The following is a 26,868-nucleotide window of genomic DNA, read 5'->3' as shown; positions in this document are numbered from 1 at the left end:
CAAGGGATCCAGCCTGAGTCCCAAACCCCAGTTTGTGCTTTAATTCTGTGAAATAACTTGTGTGACAAAGCCACTGGCCACCACTACAGCATGCTGGAAATTGAGATGATGGCTCACCAAGGGCTGTGGGACTGATCCGGATGCTTCATAGCTTGGTTTGCCTTGAATCAGGTCTTACTAGAGCCCAATAATCTCTCCCAACCTCAAAAGCTCCCCATTTACATAAAACTGACCCAAACCCACTCACAAGCCCAACCCAGGGCTTATTCCCCCACCACAGCCAGTGCACCCAGTCCACCTAAAATAAGCAACAGAGATACACGCTATGAGGTGTTTTCAAAGCAGTGCTTTTTAATCCATAAAAGGTGAGAGTCCACGTACAAATTAAAAACCAAAACACGGGTGTTAGGAAAAATATCCAGCTGGCACGAAACGCAACCCCTCCGGCAACGCCGACGGAAGGGTCGGGTGATGCAGGAGGACCCGCGATGCCCGCAGCCGCCGCGTGTGCACGCTTCTTTTTTAAATAAATACACCTCTAGCTCCAAGACGTTTAGGATCAGTGGATGTGTTCATGGCAAGCCCCTTGCCTGGGAGTCTCACCGCCCCGCGCCGAGCAGCTGGCAAGATTAGGCAGAAAATCTGACTGCAGCAGATGGCCTTGCGGTGGCAGCCAGAGCCGTAATCCCGTCTGACGGCGTCTAGGTCTCGCATCGTGCAAGCGGAGAGGCTTCTCGGCAAGGAAGGCAGAGCTAGAAGCCCTCCTCCAGTTCTCCCGAAATAAAACCGGGGCCGAAAGCTTGGCACGTGGGCACCAGGCCACCAAGAAGTGGAGGTGCGACCCCGAGCCGTGTCCTGCTGCCAGCCCGAAGGCAGCCACGTGCTCGGCTCATTTCATTAAGCTCCCGCTACGAATTTGTCACGACTTAAAAAGTACAAAAATACAATTGCATCTCTGAAGGGTATTTTATACCTAACCAAGATCATCCAAGCACTCAAGACCAGACAGCTCTTTAGCTTTCAGAAAAATAATGCACAAGGCAGAAATGGGATTGAGAAAATTTTGCCAATCTATCTCGTGCGTATTCGGAGTCTCCCTGCATTTCCAGTACAATTACCAAGATGCATGTATCCATCAGGCCAGCTCTGGTACGAATGCTGACAGCACAGTGTTAGGGTATTAGCAACGTGTGCAAGATCCAATACTAGCACAAATTTAGTAGTTTAATAATCTGGAGGAGCTATCTTCCTGGAATTTTAATCTCATACCAAGTAAGAAACAAGGCTCTTAGCTATTAATCTACTCACATATTTAGGGCAATCCACCTCTACTGATTAAAAAAGCGAGACAACAAATGCACGTTAAGTCTTTCCCTTTTCTTCCAAAGAAGCAGGCTGTGCAGCCAGGCTGCATTTGCTGGTCAAACCTGGGTGCCCATTAAAAAAAACCCTGCACAGGAGCCCTAATTCCGCACAGCACAAGCCTGTGCTCGTGTTTCTTCTCTCTGAGCTCGCTTAGATGTGACCAAACATATGCTATTTGCAAAACTCATGGGAACATGCAGCCCACGAGCTGCCTCCTTGCGGATGACGACGGAGGATCTGACACGCTGCCACCTGGTGATGGGGACATGTCGACCCCATCCTAGCTTTAACAGCTTGCTAGGACACCCCTAACCGGTGTCACGGCAAGGATGCACAGCTCGGTGCTGCCAAACCACCCGGGCAGATCTGTCCCAGACCCTGTGACATTGTCATCGGTGCCCGAGCTAAATTCTCCCCAAAACTGGGAATTCGAACGTGATCTCCACGTGCAGCCTGCCCCGATGGGCTTTGTCAACCAGGGGCTTGCAAAACTGAAACCCTCTCCACCTTCCTCCAACGGTGCCACCGGGCAGGAGCTCCTGAACGACTTGGCTCTGCCAGCAGCGTGCTGCCTTCCACCTTGCAGAGAAAGCCTACGAGACACGCTAGAAAAGGTTACAGCTTTTGCTTTAATGGCTGGGCTTGGTTGGGCTGCTCCTCGCACCGAGCAGACACACAAACCAGCCCCTGCTTTATACCGAAGCTCAGCTCCCCCACCCCTTAAAAGAAGAAATAATAATAATAAACCAGTGTTTCCCCCCTCCCCCGTTGTTTAGCAGAGGACTGTTTTTTAACGCAGGAGATGGAGGAGTCCGGCCATCAGCAGCGCCAGGGGCTGTGCATCACTCGCCTCCTCGGAGAGGGTCCGACCAGCGGCGCGTCCCCGGGGGGGGTCCCGGCATCCTCCAGGGGTGCTCCATGCAGCCACGACGCCAGCGCAGCCCGGATCGACAGGCAGCCAAGCCCCCGAGCTGGTGGGACACAACCTAGCCCGGCAGGCGCCTCAGTACATGGCCTCGTTGTCTCCCACGGCGGTGAAGGGGATGCTGTAAGTGCTGTTCTTGCTCCGCTTGCTTTTCTTGTTCCAGATCAGCAGCGTGCTGGCGCTCTTGCTGTTCATCAGGCTCTTCCGGCTGTTCTCCTTGTTGCTCTTCAGCAGCCCGCTGCCCGAGGACATCGCCGCAGCCTTCTTCTCCGCCTGTTTGGGGAGCAGAGAGCGGCGTGAAGCTAAGGCAGCACCAAGCAGGGGGTGCAAACGCCGATGCCTTGGCCTCAGCCCTGCCCCGGGACACTGGGAAACCTCTGTCCCCTGCAGGGCAGCTTCCTTTGGTGCCTAGCTCAAGGCTAAGAGTGAAACGACAAAGCTGGCCATCCCTGCAAGCTGTTGCCTGCTTTATATTTCCTAAGCCAGCTGCAAATGAACTTGCTTTGGAGAGGGAGCAGAGCCTGGTTTATGCAACCCATCTCTCCCTCCGGAGCTGCAGTTTTCCCCCCCCCAAAAAAAGGCTTGGGATGTGACTTACAGCTCTCGGCCCCTCCGAGCCCTGCAGGGTTATCACGCCGATCTCCACACCCTCCTCGCCTGTGCTCTTCAGCAGCTGCACCACCTCGGCGTGCTTGGACCACTTGCAGTCCTTGCCGTTCACCGAGATGATGTAGTCGCCCTCCTTCAGCCCGGCTTCCTGCAGGGGGAAAAAAAAAAAAAAGAGGGTGCACTCGTTTTTGCTCACAGAGGCTGCAGCACGAGGTCTGCTCGCTTTCCTACCCACCCCAGCAGGTCCCAATCCTGCAGAGACACGAGCTGTGGGGATGGCTGGGGTCTGCCCTCAGCCGACAGCCAAAGCCTCATCACCCTAATGATCTTACAGCTGCTTTGCTGCAGGGGGGAATGCTCACAGGCTAAGGATTTCTTTTGCAGCTGCCAGGCTCGACATCCAGCACGCAATAAACTGCCAGCCCTGTGACAAGAGCACATCTGACTCTGACTCACCGACAGGAGTTCAACGCTACAGGTCTCCAGAAAACAAAAATCAGCACCTGCAAGCCTTGGGAAAACGGAGCAGGCTTAGCAAGGTCTTACGCACCAGTTCCACCATCAGGAAAGAACAAGGCTCTTGATATGATTAAAGCAAAGCTGGGACTGTCAGGATATTACAGCCAGGAGCAACCCCAAACCAGGACATGCTGGTGCAGCTGGAGGTTTGGAAACTTGTCCCTGTGGCCACATTTTGGTGTCTATCCAGAGTGCAATCCCACCCCAGCTCAGCGCAGCGAGGGTTAGCAGCCTGGGGGGCACACCGTGAGCTCAGATCTTCTTTAAGAAGCTTTGAGGCTCCCCAAAAGGGACGTGATCCTGCTGCTAAGGAGCCTGTTGTTATGGAGATGCTGAGCTCTGGCGGCACAGTTGGTGCTGTGCAGCGCTGGGAGAGTGGGGGACCACTCGGGCATCCCACCAGGATGCTCCCCTGAGCCTCTGCTGGAAAACAAAGCCACTCCTGATACATCTCACAGTGAGTTTTCGAGGAGATAATTCATGTTTTGGGCTTGCCACCTCGTTCCATCCAACGTCACGACCCCAAACGGGGGGTCCCCACCTCCAGCAGCCCCCGGGTACTCACAGCAGCACAGCCCCCCAGGATGACGCCGGCGATGAGGACGGGGGAGTCTCCCCGCAGCGTGAACCCGAAGCCGTTCTCTCCTCTCCTCAGGTGGACTCTCCGCACCGGGTACCACTTGTTTTTGGCCGAGAAAACCGAGAGGGGCCCCTGGGGGCAAAGCAGAAACAGGGAAAGCACCTTTCAGTGCAAGAGCAACGCCCTGGGGACACGCAACCTTTGCTGTCGAGGGGGCAGAGCAAGTAAGCCTGGCTTCTGCTTTTCTTTGAGGATGAAGTTTTGAGCCTGCACAGTGTTTTAATCCTCCTGTGTATCAAAACCACCAGGTTTGTGCATATTAAAGTGAGAAGGGCAAAGAGTGCTCATCAGAGGGTGGCTCTGTGAGCAGCACCACAGACTTCAGCAGGTTGGAAAGGATCTGGGGAGGTCCTGCCCCAACCCTTCAGCCAGCTTGGGTCGGGACATCCTCCCTGCAAGGCAGGAGGAAGGGATCTCACCAAGGTCAAGGAGCCAGAATCGTTTTAGACATCGCAGTCCCAGAGCAAATAAAACAGAAAGCTACGGTGCAGAGCAGGACCCTTAATTCTCCCCGTATGGAAATAAAATTTTTCATCAAATTTGGGATGAAGGGGTGAGGTTTTCACTCCAGCCTGGCTCTGGGAGATGCAGCAGGGCGCAAGGCATTGGGATGGGTCACTTCTTTGGGGTCAGACCACTCCAAAAGCCTTTCCTGTTCTCTCAGGAGCGGGATATACCCCCCTGCCCTCCGCTCAGGTCATCCAAGAGCAGAGATTCTGGTTACATCCCAACCAGCCCAGCCTCTCCCCAGGGTATTTTCTGTTCTTGGGGCACCTGAGGGACAGGGACAGCAAAACCACAGCAGCCCCAAAGCTCAACCCTGCTCCCTAGGACCCTATAAACCCTAGGAAGGGAGATAAAGAGCCCATGGGATTCTCCCAGTGCTTCCCAGCTGGTGCTGGTCACATACCTAAGACAGAGCAGTGTTTTCCCCAAGGGTAACTCTATCCTCAACCTGCTCTCCTCCAAAAAAAACTTCCAGTGAACGGTCCCTTCAGTCCTTCTTGGACCAAAGCCCACCCAAAGTGCCCGTGCACCGGAGGAGCTTCACATCCCAGCACAAAGGAAGACTTTTGGGGAATGTAATGAGTCTTGACCCATTTAGCCTTGCATAGACAGATCCATGCCCTTCTACCCTTCCTCCTGCCTGGGTCCTGGACGCAAGGAGATGTCTCGTCCTGCTCGGAGAGCAGCTGCACGGGGAGGAAAGAGAGCAGGAAAGCAGAGCATGCAGGGGAAGAGGTGACACCTGGTCCCGTGGGGCCACCTCGGTCTCGCAGCCGTACATACCAGCCTGTGGAAGAGGTCGGTCACCTTCACCTGGGAGAAGTTGGGGGGTTTGATCTCTGGCTTCTGATGCGTTTTGGCTAGCGGTCAGGAGAGAAGAGCACAAACACCCCATCAGGCAGGAGCAAAGCGGCAGCTGCTGCCTCCGCATCCCGCTCCCCGAGCAGGGCTGGGGCAAGCCATAAAATCCCGCAGTCCCCACTCCCACCAGCAAGAAAAAATAAAATAAAATAAAATACTTACGGAGAATATCCGGAGCGTCCCCAGTTTCAAAGAAGTCCTCCTCGTGGTCAATTTCAGAGTATTTGCTCAGCGAGCGCTTGTGGGCGAAGGAGAGGACCTCCTGGAGGATGTCCATCTTCCGCAGGATCTTGCACAAGCCGTGGATCCTCATGGCCTCCTCGTGCTTCATGATGGCTTTCTTCAGGTGAGCTTTGCCTGCGGGGAAGCGGAGATGGATGCAGAAGCCAGCGGACCGGCGGCGCTCTCGCTCGCTCGCTCGGCTGCCCACGGAGGAAGGCAGCCGTGACTCAGGGACGGCCCCGTCACGTTCGCAGCCTGCCAACGGGCTCGAAATGGGGTAGGTCCCAGCCGTCAGCTCGAGCCCCCCGAAGGAGGGCCGGGAAGGGACCTTGAAGGGTGACCTACTTCGCTCCCCCGGCGCCGGAGACGGGGCTGGCAGATGTTCCCAAAAAAAAAACCTCCGGCGAAGGAGCGAGAGGGAGGCTGGCACCGGGCTCCGCCGCCCCCTATCCGAAGTTCCTCCTATCGCTTAACCTAAATCTCCACAAATTAACTTCTCTCCATCACCCTGCATCCCCCGGGGGTACAAAGGACAATCGAGCCCCGTCCTCCTGGTGACAGCGTTTTAGCTTCGGGAGGATGATCTGCTGCAGCTCCCTCTTTTCTAGGCTAAGCACACGCTTCGCCCTGCCCTGCAGGTCCTTTCCGCCCTCTCCGGTGCCCTCTTCTCACTTTCTTCCTCTCCACCAGCCTTCAAGGTGTTTCCACCCTCGTGGAAACGAACTGTGAAGAGAGAGCAGCCAAAAAGCAACCAGAATCGACTGAAATCCCAAATAAACGACCTACGAATATCCTACAAACATCCCCTTTGCGAGAGACCGAGGCGAAGGCACCCGTCCCCAGCGCTTCTAAATGCCAGAGAAAAGGATAAATATATTTAGATAGATGGATGTATCATCGAAACACGTGTGCCTGTAGCATTTCCAGATTTAGGACACACGGTGGCAACATAAGGCAGGGAAAATGATGGTGTTTGCTCCAGAGCCGTGGGGACCAGAGCCCACCAGGCTGCTTTGTGCAAGATGTCGCAATCGAGGGAACATTTCGAGGCTGGAGGAAAAACAGGGAGAGGAAAGAGACTCTCCCCCCAAATAATCTCATCTCATGCATCAATCGTATTCTATCCAAGCACCCCCAGCCGGCCCCACTCGTGGGCAAGAAAACGCCACGGCAAGGAGGTTTTAATGGCTTATCTCTACCTGCTGCTATTTGCACTGATAATGAAGAGATAAGATAACAAGAGATTACCGAAATACAGACGTTGTGCAAGCTGCTGGCTCCAGTTTATTGACGACAGTGGAATAAAGCATGGTGTTATAAAACTATAAGGCAAGGGGAGAGGAAAAATATCCTTCTACAGACATGATTTAATGCTGCAAGGTTCTCCCCTTCCTCCAGATTCAAAGCAGAGCTGAGCCTGGTACCTGCACGTTCGTTTTTTTCACAAGCTGAATGGAGATGTTTGGAAAAAAAAAGCCCGAGAGGCAGCTTGTGGAGGAGGCAAGCAGAAGCTGACACCCCAGAAGCAGGGCACTGAGCTCGCTCTCGCTCCTGCCTCTTCGGGAGGGCTGCTAAAACACGACTTCAGCTGAATAAGCAATGCTCTGTCTCTTCCCCGAAGCTGAAAATCCGCGTGGGAGGAAGCTCTCGTCTCCCAAGCCTTTTGATGCAGCTAAAAAAACCACCCCCAGCCGTCACTGCTTCTCCTCGTCAAGTCAAGGCAGCTGCAAGCCCAAGCCGGGCTCCTTCCCAACAGATTTCTCTGTGCTGGGTGATGTTACCTGGCTCGGGATACCTCGGTGCCCGGGGTTTTACTGTCATATTTGGCCAGATGGGTCAACACGAGCACAATGGGCTGTCCTCAGCACCTTAATAGGGAACCGTGATGCTTTCTTGCCTCCCCAGGAGAGGCTCTTTTCAAAGAAAACCCAATAAAAGTTGTCTTTGCATAGAGAAATCCCCCAAAAGCTCATGGTGCCTCTACAAATCCTGTTCCTACAGGGATTCAGGGGTTCATCCCCCAGAAGTGTGTTTTGCCCCAGGGATGGATGCACTTACCCAGCTTCCTTCTCTCCTCGGGATCCTGCAGCAGGACACGGAGTGACGGCCCCTCTGGCATGGTGACGTGGAACTGGATAAAAGCCTTCTCGTGCTCTGGCAACTCAGCATCAGACACCGCTGGGAGAAACAAAGAGGAAAGGGGACAGAGGGAAAAGTCAGGGCATTCAAAGAGCTTCAAAACTTCAGGGGAGACATCTGCCCCATCCCTTGGACCCACCACTACCTTCTGCCACTTCTGTCTCCATCCTCAGGCTGTCCCACCCTCTCCCATTTCTCCCCCAGAAGCTCTTCTCGCTCAACTCTGCTTCTGCAACGCACAAGCCTCAGTGGTTTCGAGCCCTGCACCCCCTTCCCAGAGAGGAAGAGAGCCAAAAAGATGAACCTACCTTAGAAGATGACCTCGAGGAGCCCTCCAGCCTGCTGCTGGAGGTGGCTCGACACCGCAGGTCCCTGCGTGCATCAGCTGCCCGCCCCCAAACCCTCAGCCTGACCCAAAATCACTCGTAGGGGTGGTGGTGGCAGAGCAGATGGAGATTATGGGTCGCATCCTGCTCCAGCTGGCTCCCCGGAGCCACGTCACCCAGCTCGGGTACAGGCAGGCTGCACACAGACACCCAGGGCAGCCAGCCACAAGCTGGCAATTAAATGCGAGCAGCTCAGCAGTTTCCTGGTTTGGTGGGAGCTTATTTTTATGTTTTTAAAGCCCCTGGCTGGCCTACCACATGGACCAGGTGGCTCTGGAGGCTGCCTGGCTGTGGACACCCACCCAGCCCCAAAGGGGACAGCGGGTGACATCCCTGCAGCACCTTTTTGTTGGCTTTTTTGGAAGGACTTTGCAAGCAATGTGCAAGCCAGAAGGAGAAATATGGGGGACAGCTGCCCTGCGCATGAATCACTGCGTCAATCGGCGTGATCAGCAGCTCAGAGCATCCCAAAAACTCTAGGTTTGGCATCCTGGTGTTCTACAGAAGCCTTTTTTCCCCTCTTTTTCCCAGTGCCAAGCTGCTAGGAGAAGACGCAGCACTCACCAGGGCAGTCGCAGAGAGCGGTGGCAGAGAAGTAGTGGGAGAGGGCCTTGAAATGCTCCGACTTGACCTGGACCATGGTGGTCCAAGAGAAGGGCACGTAATCCTTCACGTGGGCCTGGGTCATGGTCTGGTGCACCAGCGAGTAGGCGTCTTCCACCTGTGGGAGTCAAAACCCAAAAGTTGATGACCCAAGGGTTGGAATCCAGCTCGCCTGTTGGGCGGCAGTGACAGCAGGCTGTCACCCCTGGGCTTTTTAAAGGGTTTTATGGGGTGCCCTTACCCTGGCTGCCTCTTGGGCGAGCTGCAACCACGTCAGAAAGTCCTTCTGGGCACGCAGCAAGGTCACCTTCTCGAAGACGCACTCCTGGACCTGGGCGAGCATCAGCTGCACCAGCATGGTGAGGGAAGCCGCACTCATGTCCAGGCTGGGAGCGTTGGAGAAGTTTTCCTTCAAGTAGTTAAAGGCACCTGCGCAAGGGGAGAAGCTGCTGGGAGCTCCCGGGCTTGCAAGCCAGGAGGGTTTGGAGCATGAAGGTTTCTCTACGAGCAACGGCACGGGTTGCTCAGAGGGGTTGTGGAGTCTCAAAGCCCTGGAGATCTTCCAAAAGCCACCAGGACGGGGTGGTGGGCACCCTGCTGGAGGTGGCCTTGATCCAGATGGACCCGGAGGTCCCTTCCCACCTCAACCAGGAGAAAAGCCACGAAGATGCTCCCTGAGCTCAAACCTCTCACTGCAGCTGGCAATGCTATCCCGGGGAAAAAAACTCCCAAGGGGTGCTACCTTGCCATCTAACCCACCCTTGGACCTGCAGCTTTTCCCCTCAAAAGCCCTAAATGCAGTCCCTTGGAGACTCCCCCATCCCTCTTTGCCCAACAGCTCCACTTCTTGACGTTATTCCTGCCCCAGGGAAACGTCAGCTCCGCCAAGGGGATAAGGGGAGGGGAATCCACGTACCGGCCGCCTTCTGGAAGGCATCGATAGCCTGGTTGAGCCCCGGCAGGGTGGCACGGTCCTGCCGTGCCCCGATCTGGGTGTGCAGGGCTCCGATGTTGAAGAGGACGCTGCCCTTCTCGAAGGCCAGCGCCCGCTGGTGGGACGGGACCCCCGTCAGGGAGTCGTACCTGGGGAAGGGAAGAGTCAACACGGGGACGAGGGCATCACGGCCGTCCCAACACCGCTCCCGCTCGGGGATGAGCTTTCCAGCCCTGCCTCCTTCAACGCATCCACCCAAGGCAACGTCTTCGAGCCAAAAGCAAGGAGGAAAACCAGCTCTTCACGTTGCTGAAGGAATTTCCCCAAAACGAAGACCCCGGCGCGGTGGGGAGGGAGCCTGGCCGCGCTTCCCTCCCTGCTCACCCTCCCCATTTTTTGGGGCTGGATGGGAAAAGCTGCACCAACCAGTGGAAGAAGACCCCCAGGCTTTTGCTGGGGGGGAAGAAGCGGCTGTCGAGGAAGTAGAGCTGGTTGTAATACTCCATGAGGAGCTCGAGCCCGGCCTCGTTCCGGCTGGGGGTGCGCATCGCCTGCGGGGACGGGAGAGGAGGAAGAGACACGTCAGGAGGGGAGAGAGGAGAAGAGGAGGGAAAGATGAGATTTAGGGAGCCGGACATGCTGGGAAACCCTACGAGCTACAGCCCAGGTGGGAAAAAACTGACCCAAAGGGGTCTAGGATTGTAGGGGATGGGGGAACAGCCTGGAGCTGAGCCCATCTGGACCCCCCCTAACACAAGCAGGCAAGGAGTGGGATTCTATGGGATTGTGGGATTGTATTAATGCTGAAAAAGAAGCCCTTTTTCTGTAGCTTCCCTGCTTTTTGGCAGGTTGAAAGGGGACAGCCTGACTGCTGGCATGGGAAAGGCTTTGGGGACACTGGGTTGGGGCACCCAGACCGGAGCCAGCAGCCCGGGAGCAGGGCACGATCCAGCTGTGCTCACCTAAACCGAGCTGGGATTTGCTTTTTTTTTTTTTTAGGATAGAAATTCATGCAAAGTCTGATGGAATTAACACGAGGGAAGAAATACGATTTCTGTTCAGAACAGGAAAGCCTTTGGGCTTTTGACTCGACACGGGGAGGAGTGCCAGAGCTCTCCTCGTTTCGGTCACGAGCCTTTTTCCCAGCTCGTGCCTTTCCAGGGCACCCCTCCCGCGGCCCAGCGAGCAGGATTGGGACCTTCACAAAGCCTGGGAAAGCTTTTCCTTTCCGCCCTTAAGACCAAAGCTGCACGGCAAGGCAAAACCGAGGTTACTTCGGAGAGCTGCTTTGTAGGAGAGGATAAAGTTCACCTTTACCGGATTGCTCTACATTTCCTCTTCTCCAAGCGCTACGCTGCGTGTTAGCTGGAGAGAGAGCAGTCATTTAGCCTCGCCGGGGGTGAACTATTCATCAAACATTAATAATGGATGGCATTGTATTTTTATTGCCGGTCGTTCTAGGTTATCAGGTCATTAAAGGACTCACTCACCGGGACAGCGAACAATTACTGAAACATCTGTACTATTTTGCAATCTATGAACCGAAGCCGGGGTGCTCAGTGCATGCTGCAGGCTTCCAGCACCCCCGAGACGCGAGGACAAGCGTGCAGTTTGGAGGGAGCACGAGGGGACATAGAGCAAAGCACAGCACCTCCAACGAGCATTTCTCAGCAAGCCAAAGCAAGACTCTGCACGCCCAGGGCCACCGACCTGCCGCAGCTCCATGAACTCTTTGATTTCCTTTTCAAACAAGGTCCCCTCCTCTCCGTAGTGCTCGCTGATGAAATCCTGGATGGGGAAAGAAAATCCTGAATCAATCTTGAAAACGGATGTTCGAGATTTAAAGGGTGACTTCTGGTAATTCTGTACAAGTGACTTGCCAGCTCTGCCTGCAAGAAAACCTGCAGCACGGAAAGGGATCTCCTCTCCACCCAGCTCCTGCTCTCTACCCCAGGCAAAACACGTTGATTTGTCCATTGCTCCAGACCCTGTAACCCTTTTTCCACTGTTTTAAGTCCACCTCATCCCCCTAAGTATGGAATCGTACCAAAAAGGGAAATGTTTGCAGCTGCTGCAGCATCTCCTCTACAGCTCCCCATCATGCCCACGTGCAGAAACCTCTCCGAAGGGCAAATCTGCTTCCCTCCATCAGCCTTCACCGCCTTGCGTGCGCCAAAGTGATGCTCACCTTCAGTGGCAGCAGCAAATCCAGCTCCTTCGTCTCCTTCAGGCCCAAGGGAATCATAGGGACGCTGATGGACTCACTGGAAGAAGACAACAACCTCTTTGGTGCCTGTTTTTTTGAAGGGCAAAACTAGAAGAGAACCCAATTCTGCACGGCAGCAGGACGCGCTTTGCACTGAAAAAGCATGCCAATAACCCCAAATCTACCATATTTATGTTTTATTTTCTACAAGAGCAATCAAACTGGCTGCCGTGACGCAGCTGCTTTCATTAACAGCCCTTGGGAAACGGGTGTGATGCGAGCACAGGTCACGGATTCATGAGCTCCTACGTGCTAATCTGGGCTCTGTCGCTGATAAGGACTGGCTCGGGGAGCGCAGCTCCGCCTGATATTGAAATTTGCTATTAAAAGCAGCCATCTAATAATAGCTCTTATCGGGCAGACAGGTCGATACTGTAAAACACTGAAGATTAGGATGACATTGGTAACACCCAGCTGGGAGGGGTGTGTTTTCCACCATTAAAAATGGGGCATTTGTGCCAAAACGAGGAAGGAATGCTACACGGCGGCAGGATGACAACCAGGAAGGGCCATCTTTTGTGGGATTTAGTTGATATTTTGAATTTTGATGCCAAGAAGTAAAGAAATGGTCTTTGTGGACCTCGAATGTGCAGAAAATTACAGCATTATCGCTCTGCAAAGAGCCCCAAAGCTGGTCCCAACATCTGGGTGCTGTATGCGGATGGGAGGTGAGAATCTTTGATGGTATCCGCAGCTTGCACTGGGCTCTCTGAAGGCAAGACAGGAGGCAGGTCGGGCAGGATCAGGCCCTCACCAGCCTGGGGTTTGCACAACAGGCTCATCTCGTTATCTGCAGAAACTGCACGTTAGCAGAAATGTGCATTAGCACATCACAGGCCAAGGAGGGCAAAAACTGGGGAGCAGGGCAGAGGTTGCACCCACATTCTGCTCTATTCATACTCCAGCTTTGAGAGCTATAATTAGTGCTGAAAAGCCATTATCACTCGTTCTCTAGCAAGATTTCCGCTCCAATCCGGTGCCCAGAGCAAACAAAGGAACTTTTGTTTGGCCTGGGCAGGATTTTGGGGTTGCTGCTGGCATTTTGTTTATAAACCACAGCAAACAAGCACGTGGAGGGCTGCAAAAGCTGAGCATCCCCGAGTCCAAGCCCAACAACCCCACATGGCCAGCACATTGCTGGGGAAGAGGGAAACCATCCAGGGTCACGTTCAGAGACTGCAGCAAGCACCCAAGGGTGCTGGAGATGCAGGATCCTTGATCTTTCTTAGGGTCAGAGTGGTTGAGGTTGGAGGCACCTCTGATCTCCCCCCTTTAACCTACTGGAAGTGCATTTCCCCGTGCATCCCAGGATATTTTCTCTACAGTAAAGCCAGCCCTTGCTCTCTGCGACCCTAAAGCATCAATCACACCTCCAGACCGCCCTCGTCCTGCATTGCAGCAAACAGGATGGAGCCACTGATGTTCTTTCCACCTCTTTCTGCCCCCAGCAGCAGAACAATGCTCCCCAGGGAGGACCAGGCACTGGGCAAAGCACACGGATATACCAGGAGGAATATTCTGTGGCTCCACGTTGCTGCAGCACCCCTGGGCTTTGCTGCCTGGGGGATTTCTGCTTTTTTAACCCCATAAATTGCTGCTGGGATTACCCAAGTCAGGCACAAGGTGGCTGGGTGAGCATTTCAAGGTGACAGCAAGGTCTAATTGCAGAAAGAGGGGGAAGAAATTCCTACCCTTGATAGGAAAAGAAACCATCCCAGGAGCAGCTAAAGTATTAATTGCTATTAAATCCCTTGCTGGAAGACATCGTGCTCTGGAGGATGCTTAGGTCAGGCGGATGAGGTAAGGGATGATGTGTTTTTGTTTTTCCTGATCTATTTTTCCTGCTTTTGGGACATCTGCATCCAAAGGACACGCCGTAAGTATCCAAACACCTCCTTTAAGGATCTTTTGGGAACAGCTCTTGAGTTTGGTCGATGAAATGTGGATGTTCCCAGGTTGAAAAACTGTTTCTGGCCAATCTGCCCCATGCCCCAGCCCTCTCCTGTCTCCTGTTCCCCAGCCACCAGGGCACGAAGCACCTACCTTTCGTTCTGGTAGACATCCATGCAGCTGTTGAGCTCCTCCAGCTCCTCCTTCAGCAGCTGCAGGTTGGAGTTGACGTAGCTCAGCTCCAAGGCAACCGTCTCCTTCACCTTGTGGTTACTGGTGGCTCTGCAGGACAACACAGCATGGATCAAACCTCCCCATAAAAGCCTGGCTGCGTCGATAAACAGGGATAAAGTGACCCAAAGGGACGATGCCATCGCCTCTTCCCTGCCATGTGCATCCACCCCAGAAGGCTGAGCCTTCACGACCAGCTATTTCCATCCACCTCTTCGTGATGCAGAGAAAAATTTGGGTTATTTGGGTGTTTTTTTTTCTTGGGGGATGCCCGTTCTCATTTCACCCAGTCCCTCTGTGAGCCCCATCCACGCTCCCACCTCCAGCACAGCTTCAGATTTGGTTACAAGAGCTCAATGTTGGCCTCCCACACTAAATAAAATCTATGTTTTATGGGGGAAAAACTTCATTTTTGGGTGCAAATAACCATTCTGCGAGAGCCAGGCTTGCTGTGCTCACCCATTAGAGGCGTGGGACCTTCCCACCCTCCCTCCTCGTGCACGGCAGGAGATGTAAACACCGAGGATTGATTTCAGCTGCAGCGAGCTGCCTGCTCCCAGCAAGCCAAACTCCCAGGCCGATTATACCCTCCTTATCAGCTCCCAAGGAAAGCAGGGAGAGATAACCCAGCGGCCACGCAGCCAGCAACGTGCAGTCGTTGGCCGAAAAGGGCTCTGGCTGCTGGCCCTAAATCACGCCAAGCCCCTGAGGGATGCAGTAAAAACACCATGGCCAGGGCAATGTTGTGTTTTTTATTATTTTTTTTTTCCTCCCCCAGCTTTTCCTGAGCACGTTGCTTTTGATTTATTTTTTATTGACAGCCTCCCTCAGGGGCCTCGCCCTGACCTGGCCATAAGGAGCTCTGCTGCTTTTCTTTAGGGTGACGGCACTTCAGGGTCTCCTCCCTTGTACCTCCCTCGCTGGGATTCCCCAAGACCGATGGATTTTTTTATTGTTTGAAACAAATAAAGCAGAGCAGGTCCAAAGATCTCCGCAGCCACTTCCGTTTAAACATCTTTTGGCATTTCTGCAATCCCCCATGCAGCATCAGCACAGCATCCCCCCTCTTCCATAAATACATCAGCTCTGCGCCATCATTTCAGTCCTCTACGCATCCCACCTCCTCCAGGATCAAGGTGCAGTGCTGCTTTCACTACAATTTTCCTCCAAATAGTTGAATACCTTCCTATTCTTGCTCTCAGTTGGCACCAGATTTATTTTTCCCCCTTCAGTTACAGCAGCTGATTTTTGCTGACTCGCAGCCTGGTGACTTGCAGACACACGATGGATTTCTGAATGGTGTTTCCATTCTTGCTCTGCAGAAAAAAAAAAAGGACTTCCCATCCTGCAAAGCCTGATTTTACACACCTGTGAGCTTTTCCATGGACACCTTTGCTTCGTTCAGGTTCAGAGCAGGCAGCATAAAGCCTGGTGTTGCTTTGGGGCGCTTCTGTTTGCACTCCGCGGGCGCTGTTTGGAGCCATGCAGAGCACAGCACCTCTCCGAGAGGCGATTTTGGGAACAAGCAATTGTTTGCCAGGAGCAAACCCATGCTGAGGGAGGCTTTGGTGCTGCCTGGAGCAGGCGCTGATCTCCCTACGAGCACGCAGAGCCTCCAATCTTGCTCAACCTCAGTGCAGTCATCACCTGTTTGCTCAGCTAACACTCAACAAAGGTTTTTGAGTTATTTGGAAGAAATGGGCTTACTGGCGACACCTTTATCTTCCCGATTGCTTTGCCGTGCCCCACTATTTGGACAAGAAAAGGGAAGGGTTTCCCCTGCCTCTGCCCACGCGTTTACCCAGCAAACAAACCCCTCGTGCTGCTGAGCAAACACCACGTGCGTTTTTCCAGCGCGCCCTTCGTGGCAGCCTCTCAGGAAAAGGGACCGAGAGGCCGAGCACAACAGCTGAGGAAATTACTTTCTTTAAAGCACTGAGGGTGTTTTTTTTTTATTTTTTCAAGTTGGAAGCGCAGAGGCAAAGCTGCAAACACTGCGCCGGGCTGGGCACATCACTGACCTGGTAGATATAAAGGAAATTTCTCAGTGCAACTCAGCAGCTTTTGAGTAATAACCTTTTAAAACTTCTAATCCTCCTCTTCCAGCCTTTAATTTCAGGCACAGACTTGATCTTTTCCTCCTGATTCCCCCAAGATCCTCAAATTTTGAAAGCCAGAGCACCCCCAAACCCACCCATCGCTCAGCTGCAAAATAGACTGGAGGGAGGGAAGGAGGAAACCTCATTACCACCAAAGGACACTCAAATTGCTGATCCAGCCAAAAAAAAGGGCCCCATCAGTGCATTCTGCCTCTGCCCTGGCAGAGAACAATCCCTCTCCTCCCTGGACAAGTAATTAAGATGGGTTTTGCATCACATTTTTGCTCGCTCCCCGGCGAGGGAGGAAGCAGAGCAGCTCTGATGCACGCTCTTGACACCAAAACCACGGCCGGGCGCGTTCCTGCTGAGGCAGCACATTTCCAGGGCTTTTTTTATTATTATTATAACAAAGGGGAGTTGCATGTAGTGGCACACACGAGGATGTCAAGGCCTTTTTAATTAGATGAATTATGGTCCCTAACAGCCAGCCTGGCGAAAGCTGAGGGATAACAGGGCTCGAACCTCACCATCCTCCAGGGTGTCCCTGCTGTCCTAATCTGCCTAAAAAAAAACCATTACTTGCCCCAATAACTTTTCTTTCAGGTACAACAGGCACAGACTGACATTAAATTATTAAAAAAAAAAAAGTTTTATTTTTTTGCTGGGGGTGAGGAGAGAAATCAACACCAAACTTGCAAGATAAGCAGGAATAAAAAAAAAAGAGGATATTTTCTTGCATTAAGAAGTCTGCCCACCTTGCACTACAGGAATTTGATACATACACACACAAAAGCTATAAAAAAGGGTCACGGGCAGGTTAAAGAAATACATATAATTTTTACAGATCTCTTGTCTCAGTTATATATACAAAATAAAAACTGGGGTAGAGTATCATGGTTTCATCACGACCACTCTCTGGGGATGGCGGCGATGCGCTGGCTCTACTGGTGCTGGACCAGTTGCAACCCAAAAGCCCTGCACAGGGACTGGTTTTTGCACCACGCCATAAATGCATCCTCCCAGCAGGAGGGAGAGCTGCTGGGCTGTATCAATATGCAGTGACATGCCTGGGTTTTCAGACAGATTCTGCTCAGGAGAAATTACTGAAACACTTTTGTGTTATTTTTTTTTTTAAATGAAGCTGGATTTGACCCACTTTCTGGGGGTATCATGCAGGATGCCTGCACTCAGAGCTCAATCCCAGTCCAACATCTGTCCCCTTTCTTGCTCCCACTCGCACCTTGCCTTGTAACAGGCTTCCAGGGCTTTAAATCCCCACTTTTCATTAAGCATCAGCATGGCACGGAGCAGAGGGCAAGCGTTTCCAGGGCGAGTGCTGCAAAGCAAGGGGAAGACTGAGCAAACCCCAAGCAGGGTACGGCCACAGAAAGCCTCCCCAGGGCAGAAAGCAGCCGTTCAGGGACTGATCCACGCTTGCAGACGGGTTTAAAGAAAAAAACCTTGTCCAAAAAGCCTTGCACTTGCCTCACAGGGGGGAAAACAAGCAGCTGATAATCCAAAAAAAAAAAATCCATAAGCCTGCAGGTGCTTCCTGGACATGCCACGGGTCACGGCAGTGAGACAGACACAGATAAAACAGCCAAAAGCCTTCCCCTGCACAGGGAAGGATATATCCCAGGGCCAGAGGGATGCTCTGGGGACTCACCTGAAGAGGTTTTCTGCCCCGGCACGCATCCTCATCTCCTTGTTGATCTGCTGGTTGATCCGCGCCCGGCGGTGCTGCAGTTTGCTGCGCTGGGTCTGGGCGAAGGGGTCGCAGCCCTGCTGGGAAAAAGGGACAGGTTCTCACCACGGCATCGTGGCAGCTGCTCCCATCCCACCTCCATCTCCTGACGTCCCCCAGCACGGTCCCAGATCCCCCTCACCAGCCCTGATGCACGCAGAGGCTTTGGGGTGGGGGCAGATGGTCTTCAACAGAAAAAAAATAAATAAATCAGATTTAATATGCATCATTGCTACACCTGGGGACAGGCAGCAGAGCCACATGAAAAATATTTCATTATCTAATAAAACCTGTTGCTTACAGCATATTTTTTTCTCCCCTGAAGTTATTCAGCAAAGGGTTCAAGTGCAGCAGGGAAGGGATAAAGGAATGAAGCAGCTCCACGCCAGGGTCTGGCCGTGTGGACACGACCCAGGAGTGAAACCAGATGTCCCGGGGGGGGGGGCAGACGAGCCAAAATACCCCTGGAGCTCACAAACAGACGCGACGCCGTGTCTGCCAGAGCCCCCATCTCCCGCTGGCTGCAGGGGATGGAGTGGAAACGAGTCAAAAGTTCACAGGCCGGAGACACGAGCTGCAGAAAGCAGGGAATTAATCCCACCCCCGCCTCCTTCCTCGGGCTTTCCTCAGACGTTTAATCTCCGAGTTGAGGAGCTAGCAGACAGCAGCATCCCTGTGCACTGAAAGAAATCACTCAGAGCCACCACTTCACCCCCTTAATTTAGAAAAACCTCCCTTTGCTGTAGTCTTACGTGCTTTACCTGCACCACCACTGCTGGTGGCCCTCTTGTCCCTACATCAGGAGGGGATTTTGCCACCCTAGGGACTCAGGAGAGCCCCAACAGTACCTGCCCAAAACTCTCAGATCATTTTTAACACGTAGCCAAAATCCTCAGGTCTCACCCCTTCCTCCAGGATGGAGGAAGTTTTTAATCCAACGAGCCAGGATGATGCTTGCTAACACCTCCAAAAAAAACACTAACAAAAAACCCCGGGTAACACTAACCCGTTTCCAAAGTATTTATTCAGATTATTTTTCTGGGATGCTTTATTTGAATTATTTCTCTGGGATGCCAAAAAGGAAAGAAAGAGGGGGAACAGTGCAAGGGCAGCTTTGACTGGGAAGCAGGGAACGAAAAATTTGGCATTTTCATGGATTTCAGCTTTCTGGGCACTCGTTTCTCACGTTTGACATCCAGTAACAGGTGCCCAGTTTGAAAAGGGCCTGGGATTAACATCGCCTCTTTCATTTACGTGCAAGATTTGAGCTCCTAATTGATACATCGGAGACCGAGCAATCGGAGCCGCTCCATCTGGTCCGTAAATCTGCAGGCTCGGTGCTTTACAGTAATCCATGAATTTGTGCAAGTTAAAGGGCTGGGATGAGAGCACGAAGCCACGATTATTCTGCAAAAGCAATTACGGGGGATGTTAAAGGGAAACAGCTGCACAAATCCCAGGTCCGAGACGCTCAGGAGTGAACCCAAGAGGTTGCCCTGAAAGTGCCACCTCTGGGTTCTCCCCCGGGGGAAATTCTCTCACCCGTCCTACAAAAAAAAAAGCAAAAACTACTTAAACCTAAGATGTTCTGGGGGAAAAGAGGAGCGAGGACTACGTGAATTACACGATAGCCAGAGGAACTGTAGCTGAAAAAAAGATGGAAGAAGCACTAGGAGCATCCAAAAGCCTCGCAGGAGGGCCACAAATGCCTTGGCTGGAGGCAAAATGAGAAGAAATTAGGAAAAAACAAGAAGTGAGATGCAGGGTGATGTGAGTTGATGCTAGGAGGACTCTACAGGACATCCAGAAACTGAAAATGTTATTGGAGGGGGTAATTAATTGGCTTGGCAGCTCCCCACTTCTCCCAGGTCAAGCCTGAGACAACCCCACAGGAGAAAATTCAAGCCACCGCGGTGCCAAAGCTCGGGACACCGAAGCTGATGAACGAGACCTTTCTCAGGCATGCAGACACAGCAGCAAGCCCTGATAATCACCGATCATTTTGGGCTTTCCACCCAGGAACGAAGGAGCTCTCCAGGAAATCTCGCAAGCCCTAATGTGGCCGGGGAGCGAACACGCTCCGACGGCAACCAGGACATTGGGATTTGCCCAGACTTCTCCCTGAGCTGTTTGTACAGCCACAAGGGTTTTTTTTCCACCTGAACAACATCTCCTCGATGGGATTTAGCGATTTGGTTACCGATTCCCATCCAGGCTCCTCTCCAACTGCAGAAAGGCACAGGAGAGGCAGGCACCGGGGCCCCGGAGCTCCTAAATAAGTCAGGATGGATTTAAGAATGCCTTACGTAAGAGGGAATACAAAGAGGAAACCCAAAACCCACTGTTAAGTCATAAAAAGGATTTTCCTCACTTTGCACAAGCTCTTGAGATCAACCCTTTAAAGGTCAGAGGAAAGATTGGGTGTTTCAACCACCCTCTTGGGTGCGCCCAGGGACATCAATGCCGGAGCGAAGTTGGGTGCCTGAGAAGGGGCCGGACTCGACATGGGATTTCTCAGCCTTTCTTTGTCAAAGCTTTAAATTCGGGAAAGAAAACACACGGCTCTTCCAACGAGGGGAAACAAATAAATCCCAGAGAGCAGCAGAGTGCAGGGCTCGTTGCGAAAGCCCTGACGGCGTGCGAGGTGCGTGCCGCTGAATTACCCACGCCGGGTCCCGCTCCAAAGATCACCGCCCAGGACAACGCAGGATTATAGGCAGAATTACAGCAATAAAAAGAAGCAAGGGCATTTTATGCCTCGAATTCACCTGCCAAATAACGTCACGTTCAGCCTTCAGCATGCAAAGATGGCAGGGAGCACTCAACCTACCGTGGAGGCAGAGATAAAACTCCCCCCAGGCGGGACGTCAAAAGTTTTTGGGAACACCTAAGGGTGGTGTCAAGGAGCCAGCAGCTCCTCCTTTCAGCTCAAGAGCACCCTTACGGGGTGTTAAACAGGGCAATTACGCGGTTAGTCCTGAGGGAAAGTTTGTTTGGAGGTGATCATGGGGTGCACTTTGCTCCTGGTGGCTCCGATAAACACAGGGAGATGAAGCCTGGATGTGTCTCCTGGATGATGGGGCACACCTAGAGCTTTGTTTCGTGACCCGGGTGCAAAAACAGGGTTATTGCCTCCCAGCTTCGTTCTGGACAGTAACAGGCAACGCCAGGCACTTGTGGGAAGAGGTGGAGGCCAGCAGGTCCAAAGAACAAAGGCGTGTGCTAAGGGACTAATTTCTCTTTCATTTCGGGTAGAAGAACGGGAGCTCCGTAGCTGGAAGTGACTGGGGAAGAGCAAAAAGAGCACATGGAGTGATCAAAGGACTCTGTCAGAAAGGAAAACACAGCCCTAGGAGGTGCTGCTAACGTTACAAGCAAGAAAAAAGGACAGGCAGATCCTGCTGAATCCCTGTCCAGAGGAGCTCAGAGCAGGGTGACACAAGCCAGGCGTGGATCTGTCAAAAAGAGAAGTGGGGACGGGGTCTGTGGCCGTGAGTTTAGGTTGAGCCCCAACAGGAACCGCAGCAACAGCTCCCAGGAGAGCTTGGCTGGATCACAAGGGGCTCTCCGTGGACCAGAGGACGGCAGGAGAAAGCTAAAAATGTTTTAAAACAACCTTAAAATGAGCAGCACGTCCCTGCTGGGGTCACAGCGCTCAGAGGCAGGTAACAGGGGCTGAGATTCATCCCTTGACTGCAGGGCGATGCTTTTGGCTGGCGTATAACTCAGGATCCTGGACCAACGGCAGGATTAGATCCTTCCACTGCTCAAACCAAGGCAGGAGATGTCAAATCCCAGGAATACAGAAAGCCCAGCCCAGCTGCAGTTAGCAAAGCGAGCCGTGATGCACAACCTGCTCCTCTACATGCCCCGAAGTCTCACCTGCCTGCAGCATTTTCATTATCCCAGACTGCTGCATGCGTTCCTTAAAGCCTCACGCTTCTTTATTTTATAAATCATCCCTCCCAGGGAGCAGTTTATGGCATTTTCCAGGGAGGAGGACAAAAGGCACCAGGAGTGTTACTGCTCAGCCCTTCCCCTGGGGAGCAGCGGGACACGGTTTGACTCGTGGCGGATGATCCGTGGTGATTTCCCCGGGATGATCCGCGGTGATTTCAATCCCTTGACCTCTCCCGCGCTGTTCTGCTCCCTCCCTGCACCAAATTCTCCTTGGGGATAAAGCTCAGAGTGTAAGTGCCAGGAGCCTGGCTGTCCGTGACCCACCTTGATCTCATCGCCTCCTACTCAAAAAGCCACCCCAGGCTCTACTCCTGCATGCACCAAGAGCTGTAGGGTCAGAATTACAAGAGCAGGGTCTGAATACAAGAAATAAAAAGCATTTCCGAGCCAGAACCAAGCAAGGCTCCAAAATTTCACCCTAATACCCGAGAGCCACGCTCCAGATAGCTCTCGATGCCTTGCTGCTGGTTCCGTCCCCTTGTCCAAAGAGGGATTGCTCCAGGCAGGATCAGGATTTTTAGGCAGTACCAAAGCCACGCCGGCGCTGGGTTTTCCTTATTACTAACCCCAAAGAGCTGTTTTGGGAGCGTTGAGCAGGCAGGGGGTGACCCCGTGTGAGTTATTGAGCCCTCAGCCTCAGAATTTTCTCCAGCATTTACTGACAGCAGCTCCAGCAGAGAAATAGGACGGGTACCAACCTCCATCCACTCTCAGGAGCAATATTCCCTCCTAACACAGCCACGCACAGGGGCTTGTCCCTAAAAAGGGACATTTCCGAGTAGCCCAGCAGCCACAAAGCTCTCTGGGGGAATAGGGCGAGCTCTATTTCACTTCCAAAATAACTCTGAGCCACGCTGGTGTAAAAGCCCTGCTATTTTTCTGCACTCAGAGCTGTCAGCCAGCATTATTTTTCCCCTTTGCAACCCGCGAGTTACGGATTAGGGCAGCCCAGGACAAGTGGCCAAGTGACACCGGTTTGGCTGGCCTGGGGGACAGAGACAACAAACCCCAGAGAACCGCTGCACGCCCTAAAAAGGGCTTTAAAATGCTCATTTTTTAGAAAAAAACTTCAATAATTTCCTTTTCCTGCCAGCTAAAACTCATTTCAGAAAGAGTGGGCTCCTACGGGTGGGTCACTCCCCAGGTTTTTCCCCTTTTTCTCCCTTCTGGTCTATTTATACCAAAAAGCCCTTATCAGGGAATTAATCTCACCCAGCACTCCGGCCAAAAGCTGGCTTTTCTGTGGGAGACTAAAACCCCTAAAAGCTTTATTGAGAATATGGTTACATCACGCGGCCTTTTTTTTAAAAAAAAAAACGAGCCGAGGATTAAGGTTTTAAACTTAAAGTGCCCCAACTGTTGGCTAAGGCATTCAGCAAAGGGGGAAAAAACGGGGGAAATGGGGCATCAGGTTTTTTAAAGGGCTTAATAACCACAAACCTGAGCCAAAGCTTGAATTTTTGGGAACGTGCAGCCGTGGAGAGGCTGCCTGTGTGTCCCGGGAGCCGGGGCAGGGAGCCAGGAGGAAACAGATGTGTGAAACCTCCGGCCCCACAACGCCAACCCCGGCAAAAAGACGGGCACCGCCGCGGCGCCTCCGATCCCCTAAAAGCCAGGAGAAACACGTGGGGCCACATCCACGGCCTCCCACGCGGCCAGGGAAGAAAAAAACAGCTGGAAAAAGGGCGTGCTGAGGGTTTCTTTTAAATAAGAATTGAGAAAAGTAATAGGAAACCCAAACAGGTCAGGGGTTTTCGTAAGAAGTGGTGTATAATGCGTGTTTTTCCCACCTCGGTGAAGCTTCGTGATGCTTTCCTGCCTCATCCTCTCCTGTTCAATCATCCGACAGATGGAAAAAGAATAAACGGAGGGCTTGGAGAAGGGAAATTTGGGTAAAAAAACGGGAAAACGAGCCCTGCAAGCGGCACCTGCCAGCAGGGTAAGCACAGCCTGGTTTAGGGTTGCAGCCTGGGGTCAGCTCGGTCCCTGCTGATGAAAAGCCACCTCTCAGCTTTTTTTTCCCCCTTTTTTAACCTTTTTTTTTTTATTTTATAAAAAAGGGTTGCAGAAAGGCAGCAGCTCCCTGCCGAAGAACAACTTTAGGAAATCACCTCCTCGGATGGAGGCTCCAGTTTTGGGGCAAAATCACTGTGGGTTCATAAAACCAGCTCCCAGGGGACAGACCTAATGGGAAAGACGAGTAAAAACTCCTAAAAAAAGTTTTTTGGGGAGTTTTTATCACTGCTTTGCCCCCCCCCAAAAGCCAGGGGGGTGCAAGCCCAGCTGGGCACCCACGGGGTGATGGGGTCGGGGGCACCCATGGGTGGTCCCTGCTGGGTGCACCCCCTGTAACCCATTAAATAAGGGGTGCTAATGGGGTCATTTTTTTGGGGGGACAGAGATTTTTGGGGGGTGCACCCAGCTGATGGGTGATTTTGGGGGGGGGGGGGGCACCCAGTTGGTGGACCCGCACCCACAAATGGGTAAAATAGGAGGGGGAAATGGGGTTAAAAACCTCAAAGCAATTCAGGGGGTGACAAATAGTGGGGGGACAGCTGGGGGGACCCCAAAAAAACACAAGACCCCCCCAAAAAAAGAGGTTGGGGGGGTCCATACGGACACCAACACCCACACCACACCCCCAAAGCGGAGATCCCAGCAGGACCCCAATCCCAAACCCCATGGGGCACCGTTCTGGGGTGGGGACCCCCCCAAAAATCCTCCCCCCCTCCCCAAAATCCTTCCCCCCAAATCCCCCCCCCCGTAACCTCACCTTCCTGGCGCTGCCGCAGCTGGGGGTTCGCAGGAGGACGAAGCCCCCTGAGCCCTCCCCAGCCCCAGCAGGGCTCCTCTCGTCGTCCTCAGGGGGAATCATTTTGGGGGGGGCTCAGCCCCTGCCCCCAGTCCCTTTTGGGGTCCCCCCCCCTCAGCCCCGGCAGCGAGCGCGGAGCCGGGCCCCGGGAGCGGCGCGGGGCATAAGCAAGGCGGAGGGGCGGGGCGGAGAGGGCTGTTAGCCAATGGGAAAGGGGATCCGCGAAGACGGGCGTGGGGTTGGACCAATGGGAGCGCGGCGGGGTGGGAGAGGGGGGAGAACGGAGAGGGGAGGGGGGGTTGTCGCCCGTGGCAACGGTGGGGATTAGAACGCGGTGAGGTCACCGGGAGGGGGCGTGGCCTGGCGGGGAAGCCACGCCCCCCTCCTCCTCCTCCTCCCTCATCTGGGAGCCCCCCCTCCCTCCGAAAACATCTGGATGATGGGGGGCACAAAAATATACGAATAATGACAAAATAAACTAAAATAATTAAAAAATAAATGTATAATTATATGAATAAAAATAAAAATATATTTTATATTTTATATATTATTGTTTTATATTTATTATACATTATATATTATATTTATTTATATTATATTTTTATATATATTCTATATTATACATTATATGTTACACATTATATATTATATTTATATTATATTATTATTTATATTTACCTATTAATATTTTATCTGTTATCTATTCATATTTTATCTATTAATATTTTATCTATTAACATTTTAATTATATTTATATAATAAAAAGTATTTAAAAAAATAAATACGAAACATTTGAGAAATACCCCTAAAAATAGCCGGAGAAATAACCCTAAGAGCCACTTTCTGGCTTTTTTTCAGGCAAATTCTGCCCAGCTCTCAACCTCCTGAGCCGTCCCGTTGAGCCCCGGTGGGGTTTGGCTTGCAGGGTTTCTCCCCAAACAGGAGCTGGGTGGAATTTTGGGGGGGGAATTTCCATCCTGAAAAAGAATAAAATAAACAAATAAAATAAAATATAAAATTAAAAAATATATATAAAACAAATAAATAAAATAATAAAAGCACCCAGGGGTGGACAAACGCTGGTTCTGTGGGACCTCAAGGTGTGAGGTGCCCACATGGGGATGCTGAGCTGGTTGGGTCATCCCAAAATGGGGCTGGGGTCTCCACCGGGACAGGGCTTTGATCCTAAAATGAGGCTGATATAACTACTCCTGTGCACTGTAAATCAATAGGGTATCAATAGGGTCCTGGACCATTGCCAGACTGTGCAGGACCCCATTTGTGGTGTGGGTTTCCCAGCTGCAGAGCCTCACATGGAGCCATCCTGCTCCCACTTTCAAAGAGCTTTAGCACCCAGAAAGGGAAAAGATGTGAAACCCACCTCGATTATTAAGGTTTTTAACCCAGGCAGGGTTTGGATGCACAAACCCAAGTGAGTTTGGGTAGGAACAGGCATTTTCCAGCACAAACCCCGTCCTTTCCCAGGAGGGCCAACCCTCCCCAGCACTGGGGCTGAACAAACCCATATGGGACTGCCACAAAAACCCCCCAAAAAACATATAATCGCTTGGCAGAAGAGCAAACAAGGCCCGGCTCCTGCTCCCTGCCCCGGGGCCGGCTCCCAACCCCTAAATTTTTTTATTATTATTTTTTTTCCTCATCCAGCCAGAAAGGTGGCTTGGGCGCCTCTTCCCCAGGTGGTGCAATGGGGGATCAAAGAGGTTCTCCCCGAGCCAGCCCTGCCTCGGAGGGTTTCCGCTCCGGCACCTTCCCAAGGGAACACGTGGCCCCACTAACTCGCCCCAAACACAGGGCAATGCCTTGAAATTCCCTCAGAAGCCAAAATTTTTTGGGAAAAGGGGTGTTTCTTCCCATTGTGTAGTTGAAGGGCTCTGCAGCAGCTGCAGCCCCTTTGTAGCAGGCCCCGGTGCTGCTGTAGGGCTGCTGTTTGGGGTTAGGAGACCCTCCTGAGGCTCAGCTGGGAGAATTTTGGTGGGGATGAGGGCAGGTGGAAGTAATAGGCTCGTCTGCATGAAAAGGGCTGGAGACAGTGGGATGGGGGCTGTGCTGTAGGGGCAGAGCTATGGGTGGTAGTGTCATTTGGGATCTGGCCTCTGTGTCCCCCTGCCTGGGCTTAAAGACCCCTCCGAACCCAG

The 26,868-nt window shown here is 52.5% G+C and overlaps 1 protein-coding gene across 1 annotated transcript; it reads right to left on the bottom strand.

The window, feature by feature from the left end:
• Nucleotides 1-410: 410 nt before the first annotated feature.
• RHPN1 (rhophilin Rho GTPase binding protein 1) lies at nt 411-24,775 on the bottom strand. The gene is made up of 15 exons (XM_032181997.1): nt 24,674-24,775; nt 17,863-17,978; nt 14,020-14,148; nt 11,899-11,974; nt 11,421-11,498; nt 10,137-10,261; nt 9,693-9,859; nt 9,018-9,205; nt 8,738-8,894; nt 7,707-7,826; nt 5,589-5,783; nt 5,349-5,425; nt 3,984-4,130; nt 2,889-3,047; nt 411-2,563 (listed from the first exon to the last, which is right to left on the bottom strand). Exons 1-15 carry the CDS (start codon nt 24,773-24,775, stop codon nt 2,369-2,371), a joined length of 2,031 nt encoding a protein of 676 aa, XP_032037888.1. The 3' UTR covers nt 411-2,368.
• Nucleotides 24,776-26,868: the final 2,093 nt, after the last annotated feature.

The sequence above is a fragment of the Aythya fuligula genome, chromosome 2 (assembly GCF_009819795.1).
Source record: "Aythya fuligula isolate bAytFul2 chromosome 2, bAytFul2.pri, whole genome shotgun sequence".
Lineage (NCBI taxonomy): Eukaryota > Metazoa > Chordata > Aves > Anseriformes > Anatidae > Aythya > Aythya fuligula.
This window is presented reverse-complemented; position numbering and strand designations above follow the sequence as displayed.

What these genes read in the sequence shown, in the direction of transcription:
- RHPN1 (XM_032181997.1), bottom strand. Translation starts at nt 24,775, where the DNA reads ATGATTCCCCCTGAGGACGACGAGAGGAGCCCTGCTGGGGCTGGGGAG. An exon ending in GATGTCTACCAGAACGAAAG is followed by an intron (nt 11,975 to 14,019) that starts GTAGGTGCTTCG and finishes GTCTTCTTCCAG; the next exon opens with TGAGTCCATCAGCGTCCCTA. An exon ending in CGCTCTCTGCGACTGCCCTG is followed by an intron (nt 7,827 to 8,737) that starts GTGAGTGCTGCG and finishes TGTTTCTCCCAG; the next exon opens with CGGTGTCTGATGCTGAGTTG.